At 38.3% G+C, this 19,413-nt stretch overlaps 1 protein-coding gene across 1 annotated transcript in view; it reads right to left on the bottom strand.

The window, feature by feature from the left end:
- The window catches only part of tbc1d13 (TBC1 domain family, member 13), a 33,899-nt gene extending 16,478 nt beyond the window's left edge, over window positions 1–17,421 (bottom strand). The window contains exons 1-4 of the mRNA XM_036587687.1: window positions 17,367–17,421; window positions 7,019–7,092; window positions 6,781–6,821; window positions 6,209–6,270 (exon numbers count right to left, since the gene is read on the bottom strand). Of these exons, the coding sequence (XP_036443580.1) occupies window positions 6,209–6,270; window positions 6,781–6,821; window positions 7,019–7,092; window positions 17,367–17,389 (200 nt within the window). The 5' untranslated portion in view covers window positions 17,390–17,421. The remainder of the gene's footprint in view (window positions 1–6,208; window positions 6,271–6,780; window positions 6,822–7,018; window positions 7,093–17,366) is intronic.
- Window positions 17,422–19,413: the final 1,992 nt, after the last annotated feature.

The following is a 19,413-nucleotide window of genomic DNA, read 5'->3' as shown; positions in this document are numbered from 1 at the left end:
CTCAGCACAGACTGGCGAAACTGGGAAACCGGCTTTTAACGTTAGCTATGCTAAAAACAAAGCTCTAATGTGTCGTTGGGCACCTCTGGTCCTACCTTGCATCCTGTCTGACAAGCATATATTTTACGAGGGAATGCAAAACATTTGCGAGGGAACGGAATGTCATTAACTGTTTTAACCACGGCCCCTTAGGGGCTCCGTGCAGGGGAGATAATGTGACACAAAAAAAAAGAAAAAAAAAGAAAAAAAAAAAAAAAAAAAGGAAATACATAATTATAGTATAGTATTCAAATCACTACTTTTTTACTTTTTCACTACTTTTACTGATTAAAATGTCGAAAAATACCTTTTGGCACACAGTATAAATTATTACACTACAACAAAATGTGACTCCAAACTTTGGAATTCTTCATTTAAATAAATAAATATCACTTATCTGCACTGTGTAAAGTGCTGCTATTGTGTGTTTGGGACCTGAAGAACAAAATTTGGTTCCAATGTATACAAGTTATATTTAAGCAATAGAACACGAGAGGGAGTGTGTTATCGCCTTTGGCTCGTGCCTGCGACCAAATCACAGCTGTGATGTTATTCGCGATAACACACTCCCTCGAGCGTTCTAATGCTTTTATACAACAGTTAAATGAATAAAGTAATAAATTAATAAACTGGGCCGTGAAGGCGGCATTTAATATGTTTTAATGTTAGCAGTTCCTTCCACCAAATTATAGTTCCTTAACAAGCAGCTTGTTGCTACGTCAGAGTAACGAACTCCACCCACTCGCTGCACAGCCTGCAGTTCGTTCTCCAGCTGCTTACACTAAATTCCCAAACTGTCATCACCACTGAGCAGCTTTTCATTCGGTAGCTGTGACTGAAGAACATTTAAACAACCTGGAATCAGCCAGAAATGAACCGAATACCATTCAACAAACGTGTAGTCTGATCTTCAGAGTCTGACCAAATCGGACTGAGCCATAAAACTGCCGCAATATCAAGTTTAGCTCAGTTTTGTCAGTTTTTGCCAGATCAGTATTAATGTTGTTTTGTTCCAGCCAGTCTGTAAAGCATCTTACAGCCCATTTAGTTTGGCGAATGGTATTGGGTTCATTTCTGGCTGATTCCAGGTTGTTTGGTGTTCTTCACGTTACAGCTGCCGACTGAAAAGCTGCTCAGTGGTGATGACAGTTTCTGAATTTAGTGTGGTCTCATCTTCAGAGTCTGACCAAATCGGCTGTCGGTCAAATGTGATCTTAAAATCCATTTTCTGTTCGTGCCTAAAGTAAGAAGTAAAAATGTTCAAATGTCTTGAGCGTCTCCTACAGCTGTCAAAGTCGTTGCTTAGCAACAGCGTCTCAGCAGAGTAATACAGCGTTTGGGAAAAAAACGTGATGTGGCGAAGTATCAGCACGGTTAGAACGCTTCTCAACCAATCAGCTTGCGTGGCCGGAACAAACTGTTGTATAATACGGAACAACAAAGATCACTTGACTTGAAGGCTCTGATACTACCCCCCCCCCTCTTTGTCTGTGGTAAACGAATATCTGTACCATGTGTCACATATCTAAACATCTAACACTATGGTTCACCATCTCACAGCTACTCAAAACTACAAGACCCTCTCCGAGGGCTGTGGGTAATCATAAATAATTAAAGCAGAAGCTGAACAGCAGCTGCAGTAACGCTCAAGTCAGCAGCACTGAACTCTGTGTATGCGTGTGTGTGTGTATTTGTGTGTGTAGGTAAAACTGCTGTTTTTTTGTGTAGCCATGTAGTTTAAAGTAAAAACATCCTCTACAATGTCCAGCACAGCTTAGCTGACCAGTAGGTTGTTTTTTGCACTGAAACTGTTACTGATACTGTTGTGTGTGTAAATTTAGGTGCCTCTGCTCAAATGACATGTTTTGTTGATTGAAGTGAAAAGTTAACATATCCTCTACAGAGAACACATCTGCACATTTCTGTGCACAATTACTGGTTATTTACTCTATTTAACTGGTTGGGAGAAAACATTTTGCAGAAAAATGCCATATTTAAGTGTGTTCTATATGGAGGATGTGTAAATATACACCGATCAGGCATAACATTATGACCACCTCCTTGTTCCTAAGCTCATTGTCCATTTTATCAGCTCCACTTACTATATAGGTGCACTTTGTAGTTCTACAATTACAGACTGTAGTCCATCTGTTTCTCTGCATACTTTGTTAGCCCCCTTTTATCCTGTTCTTCAGTGGTCAAGACCTCATTGACCCTGACAGAGCAGGTAATATGTGGGTGGATCATTCTCAGCACTGCAGTAACACTGACGTGGTGGTGGTGTGTTAGTGTGTGTTGCGCTGGTGTGAGTGGATCAGACACAGCAGTGCTGCTGGAGTTTTTAAACACCTCAGTGTCACTGCTGGACTGAGAATAGTCCACCAACCAAAAATATCCAGACAACAGCGTCCTGTGGGCAGCGTCCTGTGACCACTGATGAAGGACTAGAGGATGACCAACACAAACTGTGCAGCAGCAGATGAGCTATCGTCTCTGACTTTACATCTACAAGGCGGACTGACAAGGTAGGAGTGTCTAATAGAGTGGACAGTGAGTGGACACAGTGTTTAAAAACTCCAGCAGCACTGCTGTGTCTGATCCACTCGTACCAGCGCAACACACACTAACACGCTACCACCATGTCAGTGTCACTGCAGTGCTGAGAATGATCCACCACTCAAATAATACCTGCTCTGTGGTGGTCCTGCCCACTGAAGAACAGGGTAACAAAGTGTGCAGAGAAACAGATGGACTACAGTCTGTAATTGTAGAACTACAAAGTGCACCTATATAGTAAGAGGAGCTGATAAAATGGACAATGGGTGTATAAACAAGGAGGTGGTACTAATGTTATGGCTGAATGGTGTGTATATATACAAAAACAATAAAAGGTAAGTGGTTGAAACATTAAATATCACATCTTTGTACTGTTTTCAATCAAATACAGGTGCAACATTTTACATTTTACATTTTCCTACTGTCACAACTTTTTTGGAACTGGGTTAATAAAACATCAGCTAAGGGTAGATATTCACATAGTCATAGTTAGGAGATATTGATACATGTGACTTCTCTGAAAATGGCAAATGGAAGGTTGCTCTGGTTTTGAGCTGCGGAAACAGCATTAAGAAACGACATAGTACACAGAAAGAAAGTAGAAAGTAGAAGTGGCTATGTGGAAATAGTGCGTGTGTGTGTGTGTCAGTTACTGTGGTCCATGGAATGTGTTCTGAAGACCCTGTTAACAATAGTAATAATGCTACAGCGAGAACGCAGCACAATTAAAATGCTAAAAGAAAATTACTTGAGCAAGAAAAAAAACAACAAAAATAGAGTTAATTAGAGTAATACTTTAAGTTCATTTACACAGAGAAGGTCCAGTGCTGAAGTTTTCACTCGGTTTATTTGCTACGTAAGGTAACTAATTAGCTTACTATGAACATTAACTAAGTTATCTTACATTAGTTAATCTAATGAGCATTCACAATAGAGCACATGAGCATAAGCTTCAGGTTTAAAAGTTTAAAGACTAGTGACTGTTATTCTAACAGGGCCACTGGAACCACAGGGGTGGGAGGGCATTCGGCTCATTTTAACATCTTGGCTGTAAATATGTCTCAGTATGTGCTAATGTACTAGTACAGACTGAAAATATAATATAGCTAAACAAAAACGCAGACTTACTTTGCTCTGCTTTAAGCTTTAGCACAGCTATAGCCGCTTTTCTTGCATCTCCGGCAGGAAACTTTTCCTCAAAAGTACAACAGCTTATTGTAAAATGTCTCTAATGATCGATTTTATTTATTTCAAGGCTGAAGTCAGATTCTAATTCGCCAGCTTCTTTTTCAAATTTTCCCATTCCACCTTAAAAGGTGCCTGAGGCTCCAGAATGTAACTGCTGCACTATTTAAGGTGGAACGGGAAAATCAGAACAAGAAGCTGACTTCACTCTTGCGAGTTTGACAGTTTCTCGTTGCAGAGTGATTATAAACACAAATAAGTCTGTAAACTCGTCTCTAAATCTTTCTCTTTGCCTTTTTATTAGCTACCAGCTAGGCGAGATTGCTGTCTGCATTGCTGTGGTGACCAGCAGTCTGCACGCCAGCCTTCAGGGTTAAAGGATGAATTAGCAGAAATAGGCTACATCAACTCCAGCGCTTAAGACCATTTATTGTTAAAACAGTTAGAACGATCAGCAGAGCTTTATTTTACTGCAAAGGAGGATTATTTTATTTTTACCTACAAATCTGATTCTACTGTGGAGCCACAACAGGGCAGTATAAGAGCTGCATGTGGCCGACCCCTGTTCTAGAGCGACGAACCACTAGCACTGACCTATCCACAGGAAAAGTGTCAATCTCAGCGGCAGAACCAATCAAAAGCTCCATTTCTGCTGGACTGGGACATCTGTCAAACAGTAAACCCTAAAACAGCTCGTCTTTGGAAGTGAGTGACAGCTCACTAATCTGGTAAGAATGTTTTACAGCAATACACTAAGCTAACGCGCTCGGCCTCAGTTTGTTTTTGTTGGATTTATCGCTTTAAGTGACTCCTGCTTCAGTTTGCTGCTGGTGGGAAGGAGCTTTTACAAAGGTCCCAATAAAACAAGAGAATTCAACATCAGAATAATAATCATAATCATAATCATAATCATAATCTGCCTGCTCTAACATTTTACTCTTTACAAACGCTCATTTCAAATGCTGTGTAATAACAGCAGACGATTTTGGATTTTGGCTCACAGATCGTGAAACATATTTTTTGGCAAAGCATCAGTGACCTGACTGATTAAATTGGCAAACCGATAATAAAAAAGCAGATATCGAAGAAGGTTTATTGTTACTGATTTATTTGTGATACAAAGACGCTCAGCCTTATTTCCTATGTTCCTATTTTCAACAGTGGCGATCATGAGAGTAACAGAGCACTTGTATCCCTGCAAAACTTCTGACCAATAAATGAACACTCACACGTGTAATTAGGTCCACTGTAGACCCAGAGTGAGACCAACTGAACCAAATGAGAAAGATACAATATCACAAAAACCCAAACTCTGGTGGAAAATGAGCCGAGTATGAAAGGAGTGTGATGTTCCTCAAAGATGGTAACTAGCAGAGTTTGCTGACTGAGGCTGAACCCAGTGAAGCAGTGAGTCAACAAAAAATACTGACACTCTTCACAGGTAAAACAAATAGGTTTTAAATATGGAACATATGTTTACAGAGACATGCCATTAGCATAACATGAAAGGTAGTTTTGATTAGACTTCTGTCTTTTTGTCACTTGGCCAGCCAAATTTATTTATTTTTTTATTTTTTTGAAACAATGCGTCTTCCCCCACCACTTTTGGAGGTTTTGCGCCACCCCTGTATTCTAAAATAACAAAAGCAGAAAATAGGAATAGTAGCTTATTAGTAATGATTAATAAAATAGTAATAAAATTACTAAGTAAAAAATTAACATTAACTTTGTGATGGTTAATAAAGCAATAAGCCACGAGAGGCCGTGTGTGACTGAAACACCAACATTTGAAGCGTCAAATCCATTCAAGTGACATTTTTAGACATTTATTCTGCCGTTTTACAGTAAATCATACCATAAGTACGTTAATTCAAGCCTGTGATATTAGTGATGGAGTTGTTTAGCCTGTCGGCTATCTTTTAGTCTGTTAGCTAGCTGACCGGCCTAGTTCTGGTTAAGAACATAAGTTGTCAGCCCCTCAGTTTAAACACAAAACCGCCTCTTACTTTATTAATATACTCGGTGGTCTATGAGAGCAGCATGAGAGTCAAAGATTATTCCATTAACAGCACACAGGTTTTTTGTGACATGGCATAGTAATATATGATGCAGTTGTTGTGGGGCATCACAGGAGTGTGTATATCGTCGACAACTCATCACTGGTGGGACAAAACTTTGTATTAACTCTTGTTTTTAATTTTTATTTTTTCTTACAACATTTGGAAGTGCCAGCTGAACTTTACATAGCGTGAATATTTCATGATGAATGAATAAATAAAATGCTTCAAAAATTACTTGGAATAAAATCTTTTTACACTGACTTCCGTTAAAAGCTAAGAACATTTTTCTTGCTTCTGCTGTAAAGCTGCCATTTTGGACATAAGAGGTTTTGTCATGACAGCAAGAATCTGATTCATTACTACATTACCTCTGCTTTTTCAGGAAAGAGTCCCATAGTGTCTGGTCCAGGGGCAGGTAGTTCAACAAAATCTGAAAAAGCACAACATCAACATTCTGTACTCAGGTATGTTCTGATATATACTGAATATATAAATTGTGAATGCCAACTTTTTCAGATGACTTAGGGAATTTTCAAAGCTTGGGCCAGAAGCTTTATTGCAACTATAATAACTCAAAGTTTCATATCTCCTACAGAGATCACTCTGTCATCCCATTCTGGCACAGTGAAGGGTCACAGGGGTTAAAGTAATACTTTAAACTCAGAAAAGTGGTTCTGCTACAAGACGGCAGACTTAAAAGTTTGCCAAAAAATCTAATTGACACAGTTTGCCCACGTTTTCCAAAACGTACACACTCAGCCAAGAATGTTTGGCTGTAGTTTACTTCTTTTTATTTTTGCAATGGAGCTATGAGGCTAAGTTAGCTACTGTAGCTCCAGTGCAAAACTAAATAAGCCAAAACATGTCTTTGGTGATCGACTATATTTGGGGTGAACTGTGTGAACCTGATTTTTTTAAAGGTAGAAGTATTTAGACTCACCTTCCAGCACAAAGAACGGATCCCCCCCTCAAATGGAATTCCTTATGAGCGGCACGAGGTGGATGGAAGAAGGCAGAAGAAGGCAAAGCAAGTTTATTTACATTTCTTAGTAAAAATATTACAGCTGTACAGACAGATGTCTTGGTTGATTTTTAAAAAAAAACATAAACAGTGTGGTGTAGTGCTGCTGTAGGAAGAGGGAGTAAAGCCGTTAAACAGATGTTAAAAAAGCCCATACCGCCAAAGCAGAGCTCCCGTAGCGCCTTCAGGTCAATCTTCTCCTCACCCAAAGCCACCTTGAATTCCTGGATCCTTTGAATGCACAATAAAAACAACAGATGAAAAGAGTGTCCATGAAGAAATTCAGTGGAGCAATAAAAATAGTATGAATTACTTGGAATAACACTGAGTGCATTTACATGCACTTAATAATCTGATAACTGCAGAAAATCAGATTTTGTCAGTAATTCGATCAACGCGTTCACATGCACCGGAGAAAAACTGGGTCTACATGAGTCAGACAGTGACGTAAACGTAACGTAAAACTCAAACTTCATGCCGCAGCTCATCGCGCCACTTTACCTGAAAATATGAACATACATCATCTAGGAAAATGAAGAATATTTAAATCCTTTATTTTGTATTTTGTATCTCCCAAAGTGTTTTGCTACGTCTTGCGGTGACACTGCTCGCTTATTTCTGGTACTGCCATCTGTTTCGCACATGCGCAGACTGAGAAATCCGAAAGAAATCCGAGTAAGAGTTTACACGCACTGGAAATCTGATTACTGAGCTAAAATCCAGCCCTCCTTATCAGATTTATTAATTGGATTTCTAGATCAGAGCATGGTGATCAGATTATTAAGTGCATGTAAACGCACTCATTGCGTTACAATAATGTCAGAGGTGTAACAATCGAGAGTTTTAATGGATTTCTTAACAGCCAAGCTGACTGATTCTTATTAGCCCACACTATGTGTAACCATTTCATGCAATAACTTTCAGTGAAGGAGCTTTTAGGAGCATTCAACTCTTCAGATGTCTGGTTCATATCACCACCACTGTGAACAATTCTGACTGTGCAAGTTTCTCTACATCAGACCTCTCTGAATGACTCTGTTGACATACTGTCTGTTTAATCAGGCAGAAATGTTGGAAATTCAGTGGATTTCTGCTTTAAGAGAAGGTGGAACTGAAAAGCCAATATACTAACATTAATGCATGCAGAAAAACACTGCACACTCAGTAAACTGCAGTTTTTTTTCCCGGACTGCACTGTTACAGGCTGCATTAAGAATTTCCAAAAGTCCTGGGAATTTGTACCTCTGAAAACATTATGAATAATGAATTATAAAACAGGAACAATATAAATAATGCAACAAAATACACGGCGGCGGTTGTGCTTGTCATGATGGTGTTTTTCTTCAAAAATAGCAAGTATCAGACTCATTTTCAGGCGTTTATCAGGCGTTTTCTCACGTGAAAGTCTGGACCAAGGTTCATGTTTTTTGTTACATTGCAAACAACTGATCTGGTTAGTTTGGTTTCACATGGCAATTAATCGAGCGCACTAAAGAATTTTGCATGACAAACCTATGTTCTGTCATCATCACCATGTGGGCTGCGTCTCCCTATACTGGACACTGATTGGTTTGTAGAGGCGTGTGTGTGTCTGACGTCGGCGTGGTGTCAATTCAACAGGTAGCCTTTTCCATTTAATATGGAGAAAAATGAATATTTTCTCAGAAAATAAGGCAGACGTTTCAGCATTTTTACTACTTCGTCTCCTCCTCTCCCCGTGTGCTACTGAGGCTCATTTTACTTCTCTCCCGGTTCTTTTTCTTCTTCTGTTGGTTAATGGGGGACGATAGGTGGCCTCAACTTCCTGTAACTGCTCCAAAAGTCCGAACCATCCAAAAAAGTGTTTCCACACTGCAGACGAACTGAATCACGATTCAGTTTGAACTGGACCAAGAGCACTTCTTTTGATCGGACCAAATTTTGGTGCTTTGGTTCAGACCGTGGTCCGAGGCACCTTTCACACCTGCTGTTTTGGTTCAAAAGTCCAAAGGTCTGGACCAAACAAGGTAGGTGTGAAAGCACCCTCACCCTCACTAATCATGCTCAATCCATTCAAATCCACAGGCAAGCTGCAAACGTTGCTTTCTGAACTTAAGACAGCTGGAGTTTTATTAGTAAACCATGATCCAGACAGGCAATTTCACTTTATGGTTGCTTTAACTATTCAAGAGAAAATGTTTAACAGGCTGTCAATGAACAAAAAAGCCTCCCTAGAGAAACCAAACTGTAAGCAGGCCAAACAGAATCACTTTAAAGAGCCCATTTAATGGGAAAAAACGCTTTTACACACATTTTTTATAATTAAAGAAGTTGATATACTACATAAACACTGTTTCAAAATGTACGTTCACTCCCCAGTGCATAAGCTCCATAGACGGAAATGAGAATGCAAAAATAGCCCCTTTTAAATTTGGTGTTTTTTTTGCAAACATTTGCAAATATCCACCTAATCAGCCTACAGGAGTTAGCCCCACCCATTCACACTGAAGCTATAAAGAATGTTTCAGCCCGGACTGATTTTGAATAAGGCATAATACAGGACAACCAATCAGAGCAGAGGTCACTTACATATTTGAGTCTCAAAGGCAAAAAAGGTAAAAAAGAATTATAGCTGTTTTTGGTACATAAAACCATAAGTGGATCTCTGGGGGGTAAAACACAGGAAGAACGTAGGCTATGGGCCCTTGAACCACTAATGGAAAGCTACACAAGCTATACAAGATTTCTTCACCGAGGACATGCAGAACGTCTCAAATCGAAGCTCCTGCAGAACTACTTTGGCCGGTAACCCTATCCGACACGAAAGGATGATATGAACACGCTGCTGGCAATCAATACACAGACCTCCAAACCCTGTCAGCTGACTGACCAGTCCAATGTCAAGAAACAGGCCTAATCAATGAGCTCTTTTTGCCTTTGCTCTGGGAAGTGCTCTGGGACAGACAGGAGATACTATTACAACCTACACACCAGCTTGTGTTTATCCCTGTTTCTATGGAACTGCAGGCTGAATTTTAAAACAGCGTTCCAGCGTTTTCAACCTAATCTCCATCAGCTGCATCTATAATGAACCATCAATAATGTCATCGTGTTTCCCTGTGCTTGGAAAGGAACAGAAAAGCGTTTGACTTCCCACTGGGCAGCTTCTGAATTCTGTCCGTAAATGTTTGAGACAAGTGACCACATAAATCTTAGGTCTGGCACATTTTAGCTGACAATTAATTGTGATTAACAAATTAATTGGCCCTTTTTACAATTGCACGCAACTACGGTCATTTGCAAAAGTTAGAAATCAAATGATTTGTTTTGTTGATATTCTAAAAGAAAAAAAGTTAACACATTCTCTACAGGGAACAAATGTAAATATGCACATTTTATTTATTTATTTATTAATTATTTAATCTATATTTGTTTATTTGAGTTTACCATATTGAAAAATAAAATATAAAATGTGCCATGACTTTTGGAAAGGCCAAATCGTATGTTTTATTTTTCCCTTATGTATTAAATTCAGGTGTTCAAATGTTTGCATAAGAGTATATTAAAATACTCAAAGTGGGTAAATGGGCTGTTGATACTTAGTAGCTGCAAACTGACAACAGACACAGCTTGAGCTCAAATAAACTAACATTACTCACTGCTGCCCTCTAGAGGTGTTATAGCACCTGTCAAACGTTTTGTTGTTTTTCAATACATTCATTTGCCTCAACAAAATGAATTAAAAACATATCCAATTTACATTCTGACAGATGCAATGTAAACATATGCTTGATGAAAGCTAACAACTGTGAAAAATAATTTCGGAGATATTTCAGCCTTCTAAGAAGACCAAGTCTGACGTTTGGTCATGTTTTGAGTTTTATAAGGATGCAGAAGGAAAGTTAATTGAAGATGACCACCCTGTCTGCAGAACATGCCGAAAGAAAATAGCAGCGAAAGGGGGCAACACATCAAACCTTACGAGTCATTTCACGACCACCACCCGCTACTTTTTAGAGAATGCAAGGTTAACTTTAACGCAGAAGTCTGTGGAGACTTCGAAATAGAAGAAATGTCACGGTTTGTGCGGTTTAACCTATGCTTATGGTTCGTTAATCATACACAATGAAGCTTTTAGCGTCAAAAAAAAAAGGAAAAACAATCGGTGAATCAACTGTGAATCGAAACTAAAGCTTTTAACACATTTCTGTGGAGCAGAGTCTCCAAAATGAGCTCTGAGTTAACAGTCACACGAGCTCTGGAACGAGACGCTGTTCAATCTGCACAGCTCCCCTTTCTCGTCTCGCTTGCAGTGTTTACTGTCTGAGAATAACACCGTCTCAAATCACTCAGTGTCCCCTACGTAGGGCGCTACTGTTCAAACAAACACGATCATCATTAACACGCAGTTGAGTTTTAAATAGGGACTTTGTAGCCTGTTGTTAATGTTGATTATAGATGACTTAGTCGAACGTTTCTTGCACTCTTTGGGTGAAGGATTTGCTATTTCATGATCCACGAAGTGCACTACATAGGGAAGATAGTGTGCTTTGGGACGGGACCTCGTGCGAGTAAATGCTGCGTGTTGCTTTTAGGAAAAACAGAGTTTCAGAGATTAAACTTCAGGAGTGTTTCTGCCGCAGCTCAGATGCGCGTTAATTTTAAGTTATGTTTTAGTTTTAAAATGCTTTTAGAGAAGCAGCTCCACAGGTGAAGACACACTGTGTGAGTTCTACACTGTCTGCAGCTCACAGCACGGTCACGCAGTTCCTCTGTGATTTTGGCTGTTTTTCCTGGTGCACTGTACTGATTAGGGGTTCAGCGCCACAACGGCACAATAATGCTGCAGTTGCAGTTCGGACAGAAACCCCCCAAGTGCAGCACTTCTTAGAAGTAGTAATTTTCAATTAAGACCCACCTCAGAGTTGGTCGAGATTTAATTCTCTATGCAGGGAAATCCCTAGTTATTGTAATTAATAATAATAATAATAATAATAATAATAAGAAGAAGAAGAAGAAGAAGAAGAAGAAAAATAATAATAACAGTAATAATAATAATAATAATTATACTAATAATAATAACTGTAATAATAATACATTTGCTATTCTTTTGTTTACAGAGTATTACAAGTATTGTAAGTAATACAAAAGTAATACTAAAAATGTATTGACCTTATTTTTTAATGTTTATGCAAACAAAAAGTGCATATTGCTGCCAATTATATTTGTGTTAATATAAAAGTTGGTGAAACGAGTTTCAGTTTGTGTATCAGTATTTATTTTTTTATTTATTTTACTTTTCGAAACATTTGAACAATATCGTGATAATACCGATAATCGTGATAATTTTGGTCATGATAATCGTGATATGAAATTTTAATATCGTTTCATCTCTAATTGGGAGGTGTCTGTCTCAAACCTTAACCCCTAAATTTACACTTACAAAATAGTAATTAAAAAAAAAAAAAACTTACATTTTGTGTTGCTTATTTTAGTATTTTTAAAGATCTTGTTGATTATTTTCGAAGTTGAAGATTTAGATTTAACGAGAGTTTTACTTTAAAAAATAAAAAAATAAATAATAAAAAATTGCTGCCCCATCTGTTTTAGCCATACCCTTCCATTTTGGAGCAGGAAGTGTGACCGCATCATCACTGCACTTTATCAATGTTTGGTCATTCTAGATTAAACAACAAATACTTGATGTTTGTAAAAGACATTCCATATGGTTTATCTGCTTTTAAGGGACATTAACATTCATTTTACCTTGTAGCACTTTTACAGTGACTTCAGTAAAGAGCCCTGGCACAGAATAGCTGTCACTGTTTTCCATTCCTGAAAGCTGACTGGACCCTGGTTGGGCTACTGTTTGCAGTCAGTGGTGTATCTAGAACGTCTAAAAGGCCTAGAGTTGTTTTTTCCTCACAAAATTGGTCCCACCTATTCTAAATCAAAACATGATTGGTTGAGTCCATTGTCAGTTACTAATTATGTTAGTAGTTAATTTAATGCGTAAGGCATTCAGTCCAGCTGGCTGTATAGATACGATCTATATCTGTAGTATCTGCATAGATACTACAGAGTAAAACATTTTGATCTGTAAATTTTCCAGTGAGTAGTTTAAGATTTTAGCCTTTTTGTTTTTAACCAAAACACAACAATAAAATGAGAAAATTACTATAATCCATAGTATTTAAATAAGTATAAATATGATGTTCGGAACCATTTAATAGAGACGTACATTTGGAGTTGCCAGAAATTAGACCTCCTATAAAGGCCTAGAAAGTGCTGAGGGACGCTCACTGCAGCCATTACATTCTAGTAATACAGAGTGTTCTGGTTACTTTTGTGTACTCTAAGTTTTTTAGTATTCATGGCGAGAAGGCGGAGCTTGTGAAAGTTCCGCCCACACCACTACACTGGTAATTAATTACCACAAATTCTTTCCTCTGGAAAACAAGCCCTGCCTTTGAAAGGAACCACTTACAATATTTACAACTTGCAATACGTTGTAATACGTTTGGTATTGGAACCCAATGTCTTCTATTATAAATGCGTTTCAAATCATATGCCCAATCTGGGAGCAGCACAGGATTGCCAGCAGAGCAGGGCCGCTTGGGTGGGTGCCTCGCCCAAGGGCACAACCAGGTATACCTAGTCAGTCGTGGGATTTGAACCCACAACCTTTCGGTTTATGGCTCACCTCTCGTACCACCAGGCTACCAGCCTTTTATCATTTGGCCATACACTACAGATGTGGCAGATTGAAGTGATTTTGGTGTGCTCTTTTAACGTTCTGTCCACAGCATGGGTCTGCTGAAGTGTTACTGCATGCAGAGCATAAGCATAGAGCTTATATGGGCCTAAGACATCATATGAGCTCTGTTTAAGAAAATACTATGAGTCTAATCCCTTTAAAATAAATAGGTACCATCCATACTGTCTGGTTGGGGGTCTTCATGGCCGGATGTGATCAGGCTTTTACACAACTGCTGCACACTCACACTCTCTTTCCTCCAAATGGCCCCCAGCATCCTGTTTTCATGCCCCCACAACTACAAGTGCACAGCAGCAGCAACGTCACAAGGCTGCAGGCCGTCCACTGCAGAAACTGCCTGTGCCTAAACTAACTGCACTCACGAGACACAAAGGTGACCCGAGGCTAACTGCTTGCTTTCTTCACACAACCGCTTCTCTCATATGGTTAAAGACTAACTTTGAGTGCCTGCTGACTGAAAGAATACAAGACATCTGTCAGCACAACTGTGCCAATAAAAATGCAAAGCTCTTAAAACAGGCAAAGTAGTCTACTTTTATGTTTCACCTTATGAGTATGAGCATAAGCTTCACATTTAAAGGGGAATTCTGCAGATTTATCAGAATTTCTGCATAATTCAGCAGTTGATGTGTCCACAAAGTCGTTCAGAATGGTTTGATGTGAAATGGTTCACTTACAAACTTACAAACTCAGATTTCTTAACAGTGGTGGTATAGGAGGTGGTATAGGAACCAGGGGTCTCAATGTCTACAACACAAATAGAGCCATTTTAGCCACCAGTGAACCTACACGAGTCTTCACCACCACTGTGAACAAATCTTGATAAGTTTCTCTGGAACTGAGCATTTCACCTTCCACCCTAGGGGGTAAGGTGTCCCGAATTCTGTTGAGAGTGGTGGGGCGAAATGTTAGGGCTACATGGCCCTCCACATGAAGTTTTTTCAGAGGCACACTCCAAACAGAAAAACAGACAAGATGTCTGCATGAACGATCAAAGAAACCCACAAATGTGAGAATTTTCTCCATTAAAAAACTATGATAACCACTGTATTATCTTTATTTAAGGTTGTTTCAATGTATTATGGTCCTCTTCTTCACTAGTAGTTTGCTGATGTCTCAGTGGTTAGCTAGCTAAATTACCCATTCCACCTTAAACAGTGCAGCAGTTACATTCTGGCTCCATCAGTATTGCAGCACCATTTAAGGTGGAACAGGAAAATTTGAATGCTTCAGCTTCATATCACTGAAGAATTAGGGGTGGGTGATATTAAATATGTGTCTCATCCCGTCTTTGAAGGCATATGATTCCCTAAATGTAACTAAAGCCCAGCAGTGAGGAGCTGAACTTTACCCTCCTCTGCTGTCACTGCAGACTGGCAGGGTCACCTACAGAACAGCGCTAGTAGCTGTTAATGAAGTAATGCTCTTTTTATTTGAGGGTCCCATTTCATAGTGGAAGATTTCAACAACTACTCCTTGTAACTCAGTTCCAAGGGGCAAGGTGACACTCAAAAACAAGGGGAATGGGTAACAATAAGAAATGGGATTGGGCCTAAATGACTATTTATATCTTAGCCACTAAATTATGCAGAAATTTTGAACAAATGGCAGGATTCCCCTTTAACTGTAACATGTCAGGTATGGCACTGTTTTGCTGACTTAGCTGTTGACGTTTCTTGTGTCTGGAGAGAAGATTAAGCTTTAAGTGTGATAATCTGATCAGCAGAATGAGAATGTGGGCATGTCTATGAGTTGGCAGACATGCTCTAACTCAATATAAGGAATTAGCCAGCACAAGTTCTGTATTCTGTTGTTGAAAGAAAGAAGTCACCTATAGACACAATGCCAGCATTATAACTGTAATTAAGTTGGCGTTTGAAGTAGGACTTCTACTCAGACTAGAACACTTTGCTCTACCAGCATCATCATTCTAATGTTAACTACATTCCTAAAATAAAAGGTGCCCAAAAGGGCTTTTTTGGAATAACTCCATCAAGCAGCGACACCCAAAGTGTGGCCTGAGGGCCAAAGTCGGTCCGTGAGGTTCGATTTGGCCTGTTGAAAAGTTCCCCTAAACCTATACCCAAAGAGAAAAGATATTTTTACATTAAGAATAACTTACTAAATTCTTTATTTCCTTTTTTTGCCATATCCTACATATAAATACTAATAATAAATAATATAAAAATAGCCATGAATAATTTCTTCATGACCATTTCCCAACCTTTCTTTATCCATGCTGATGTGCCTTGATATATGACTGATATATGTGAATGAGCTCTGTTCTGATTGGCTGCCATGTATTCTGTACAAAAAGTAGGCTGAAACACTCCTTATAACTTCAGTGTGAGTGGGCGGGGCTAAACTTCTGTAGGCTGAATGAGTGGATTGATGTAAATAAATGGGTTTTTCATGACATCACAAAATCATTGAATCAAAAATAGGCTGTTCTTGTAAATTACTTTCTATGTATGTTACTTTAACAATGTCACATTGTTTGTTTACATATTATCAAATGTTTTATTTATGTTTTATTTCCACTATAATATTACCATAGAAGAATTACTCCTGGTTCCCTAAAGCAATATATGTTTTATTTGATAATATTACACTACAATAGTATCACAGAAGAACCATTCCTGGTTCCCTAAAGCACCTCTCAATGGATGGTTCTTCAGGGAACCATTTTTTAAATGAGATGTGTGTGTAAGAAGAACCTTCTTGAGTTTAAAGAACCTCCACATAAGCCAAAAATAATCTTTTTGAAAAGGGTTCTATACAGCACCAAAAATGGTTCTTCTATTCTTATAAGTCACAATAGAACAATCCTTTTTAGTGCTATACAGAACCATTATCAAAAAACATGAACAACACATTCTCCATCAATCTGAAGAACCACTTCACCATGCAAAGAACGATTTAAACATGCAAATGGTTCTCTTAATATTCATGGTTCTATACAGAACCATTATCTTTACTAAAGAACCCCTGAAAAACCATGTAATAATAATAATAGAAGGAGAAAAGAAAAGAAAAAACAGAAGAAGGATAGTGAAGAGGAGCAGAAGGATGAAAAAGAAGAGGAAGAAGAAGATAATGAAGAGAAGGAAGAAGACAAAAAAAGAATAAGAGGACGACGGCAAAAAAATAAGGATAAGAGGATGAAGAGGAGGAGAAGGAGAAATGAGAACACGATAAAGAAGAACAGGAGGAGGAGAAAGGGAAAAAAAACAGAAGGATGACGAAGAACGAGGCTGAAGTTGGCTTCCTAATCGCCAACTTCTTGCTCCAATTTCCCGTTCCATCTTAAACTGTGCAGCAGTGACATGTAACTGCATGGAACTGCTGCACCATCTGCTGCACCATTTAAGGTGGAACGGGAAAATTCGAGCAAGAAGCTGGAGAATAAGAAGCTGACTTCGTCTTCGTTGATGAACAGCATGAAAAGGGGGACGAAAGAGAAGAGGACGAAGAAGATAATCAAGAAAAAGAAAAGGAACATAAAGGAAAGAATAAGAGGAGGAGGTGGAGGAGGAGTAACGTTAGCTCTGCATCCACAGTCTGTCTGCCTGCACTTCAGCAGCACACAACGCTCAGTCAGCGTCCAAACTAACCCCGATTAACCCCCAACTAAAACTACTACCCTCCTGTTTTCGCTTTATAAACCATCCACAGGCTCTGTGGAGTAGTTTATCCCGGTATTTCACCCGTCTGACTCGCTAATTCTTCACTAAAAGTCCAAACTCACCTGTTTCTGTAAGAGCTCGACATGTTCAGCTTCGGCGAGAGGAGAGTGCTGCAGGAAAAACAGTCCGACGGGGAAACAAGCAGCGCTCAGAAAAGCATTCAACTCGGACAAGAAATTATATAATTAATTACACTAGCGTGTTTAAAACTGTCTATTTGTGGGTCCAAACTGGAGATTCCTATCTTATTAAGAAAATGAGAAAATGTTCTTTCTAAGGTATTTTAATTTTTTAATATAATGTTTATTTCTGTGGTTCTGCGGTAAGTGGGCCTCATTAAACATAGATATAAGTTTGTATGTAGCACAACTAGAGGAACAGTGCATCAGTTTTAGTGGTCTTAGTTACAGTTTACATTATTTCAGTTTCTGAAAGCAATGTCGTTGCACACATTTCATCAAAAACATTTTAAGATGCTCTTCTGGTCCCTATTGTGTGTGTGTGTTTTTTTGTTTGTTTGTTTGTTTTTTGTATTTTAAAATTTATGCAAATAACCATGTACAGCTCCAATAACATCTTGGAATAATTAAACATAAAGATTACCTTGAACCTATTCAAAGAAAAGGACAATACATAAATCCACACATTAACAACAAAATAAAATGAAATAAAATAAAACAAAAAGACAAATATGAACATAAATAATGATAACAGAAGATTTGACCAGTGCATAAGTCATACATGGATGTGATCTATGTGACTTAATTCAGTGCTTTAGTAATGTCATTTGACAGAAGAGAATTTTCTTTTTAGCGGTTTTGTTCCGTTCTATTTACAATAAGGAACAATAAAAAAATTCTGGTCATTACAGAATAGCCTAAAATCAGGAACCGATGGCATGGCTCTGGACTTGTGTATATATAATTTACCAAATAAGGTTAATAGTTACATAATCTAATTTATCCTACTTGAAGTAGTATCATAGTTTAGGAACAACATCACTGTCTCATTTATATCTGGCCTTAAAGTTAATCTCCAAAAATGGAAATACAGGCTGTATATCCATAATCCAGATAAAACTAATATTTGTGCTATTGCTGTTAAAGAAACTGTTAAATATCTTGGTGTTACGATTTGTAAATCTGAAAGAAAAAAAGGTGAGGGTGGGTCAAGGGTTGTTTATCCTGCCATTTCCCTTTGTGTTGACAAAAAAACATGTTTTAATTGAGTCACTTACATTTAAATTTATATGGAAAATTTATATGGTGGTTTTATTTCTTCATTCTTTTTGAATGTTATGGTTGTCTGAAATTTCAGCTTTTGTGTTTTTGTGTTTAAGGTCAATAATGCTGCAGAAATTTCTATAGCCTTTAAGGAGCTATAGTTATAGTGGTTAGTACACTGCAGGGCAATTATAGGTCATAATATAGAATTATTATGCAGCACAATCTTATCATTTCTAAACATATGAATAAATATTTTTTGTGAAGGCTTTTGTGAAGGTTACTTCAAAACAATACCATTAAAGTTAATTCAGCACTTTGGCTTTGGCAGTTTGGCTCCTACATTTTATTCAAGCTCCATTGTACCTGAGCTAATGAGGAGAGTCTCGGTGGAATAAAGTGTTTCTAAAAACAGTCCTGCTCTTGTGGGCTTTCTTGGAGCACAGAACTCTTAAAGGGGAATTCCACTTATTTTTCAAACTTTCTGCACAATGGAATTGTTAAGATGCTCACAAAGTCCTTCAGAGTGGTTTAATATGAAACAGAGGAACTACCTGAGTTTGAATTACTTACAGTGGTGGTGATGAGAACCAGACGTCTGAAGTGTTTAATGTCTCTAAAAGCTCCTTCGCATCCATTCATGGTGGAGGGAAACATGCAGGGTGTTGTGAAGGCAAAATAATAGCCCCAAAATTCAGATTTACCAATATTTTCTTATTGTCAGTATTACATATAAATTAAAAGCAAATCAGGTGTCACTATGATTACAGCACAAATATAGCAAACACAATTTCTACATTTGTTTTGTAATCACAGTGATTGTTACAAATCTGTAAAGAAATCTAGGTCAGCATGTTTCTCTACAAAGAACCGTTTCATAACAAAA

The sequence above is a fragment of the Colossoma macropomum genome, unplaced genomic scaffold, assembly GCF_904425465.1.
Source record: "Colossoma macropomum unplaced genomic scaffold, Colossoma_macropomum, whole genome shotgun sequence".
In the NCBI taxonomy this organism is placed as follows: Eukaryota; Metazoa; Chordata; class Actinopteri; order Characiformes; family Serrasalmidae; genus Colossoma; species Colossoma macropomum.
This window is presented reverse-complemented; position numbering and strand designations above follow the sequence as displayed.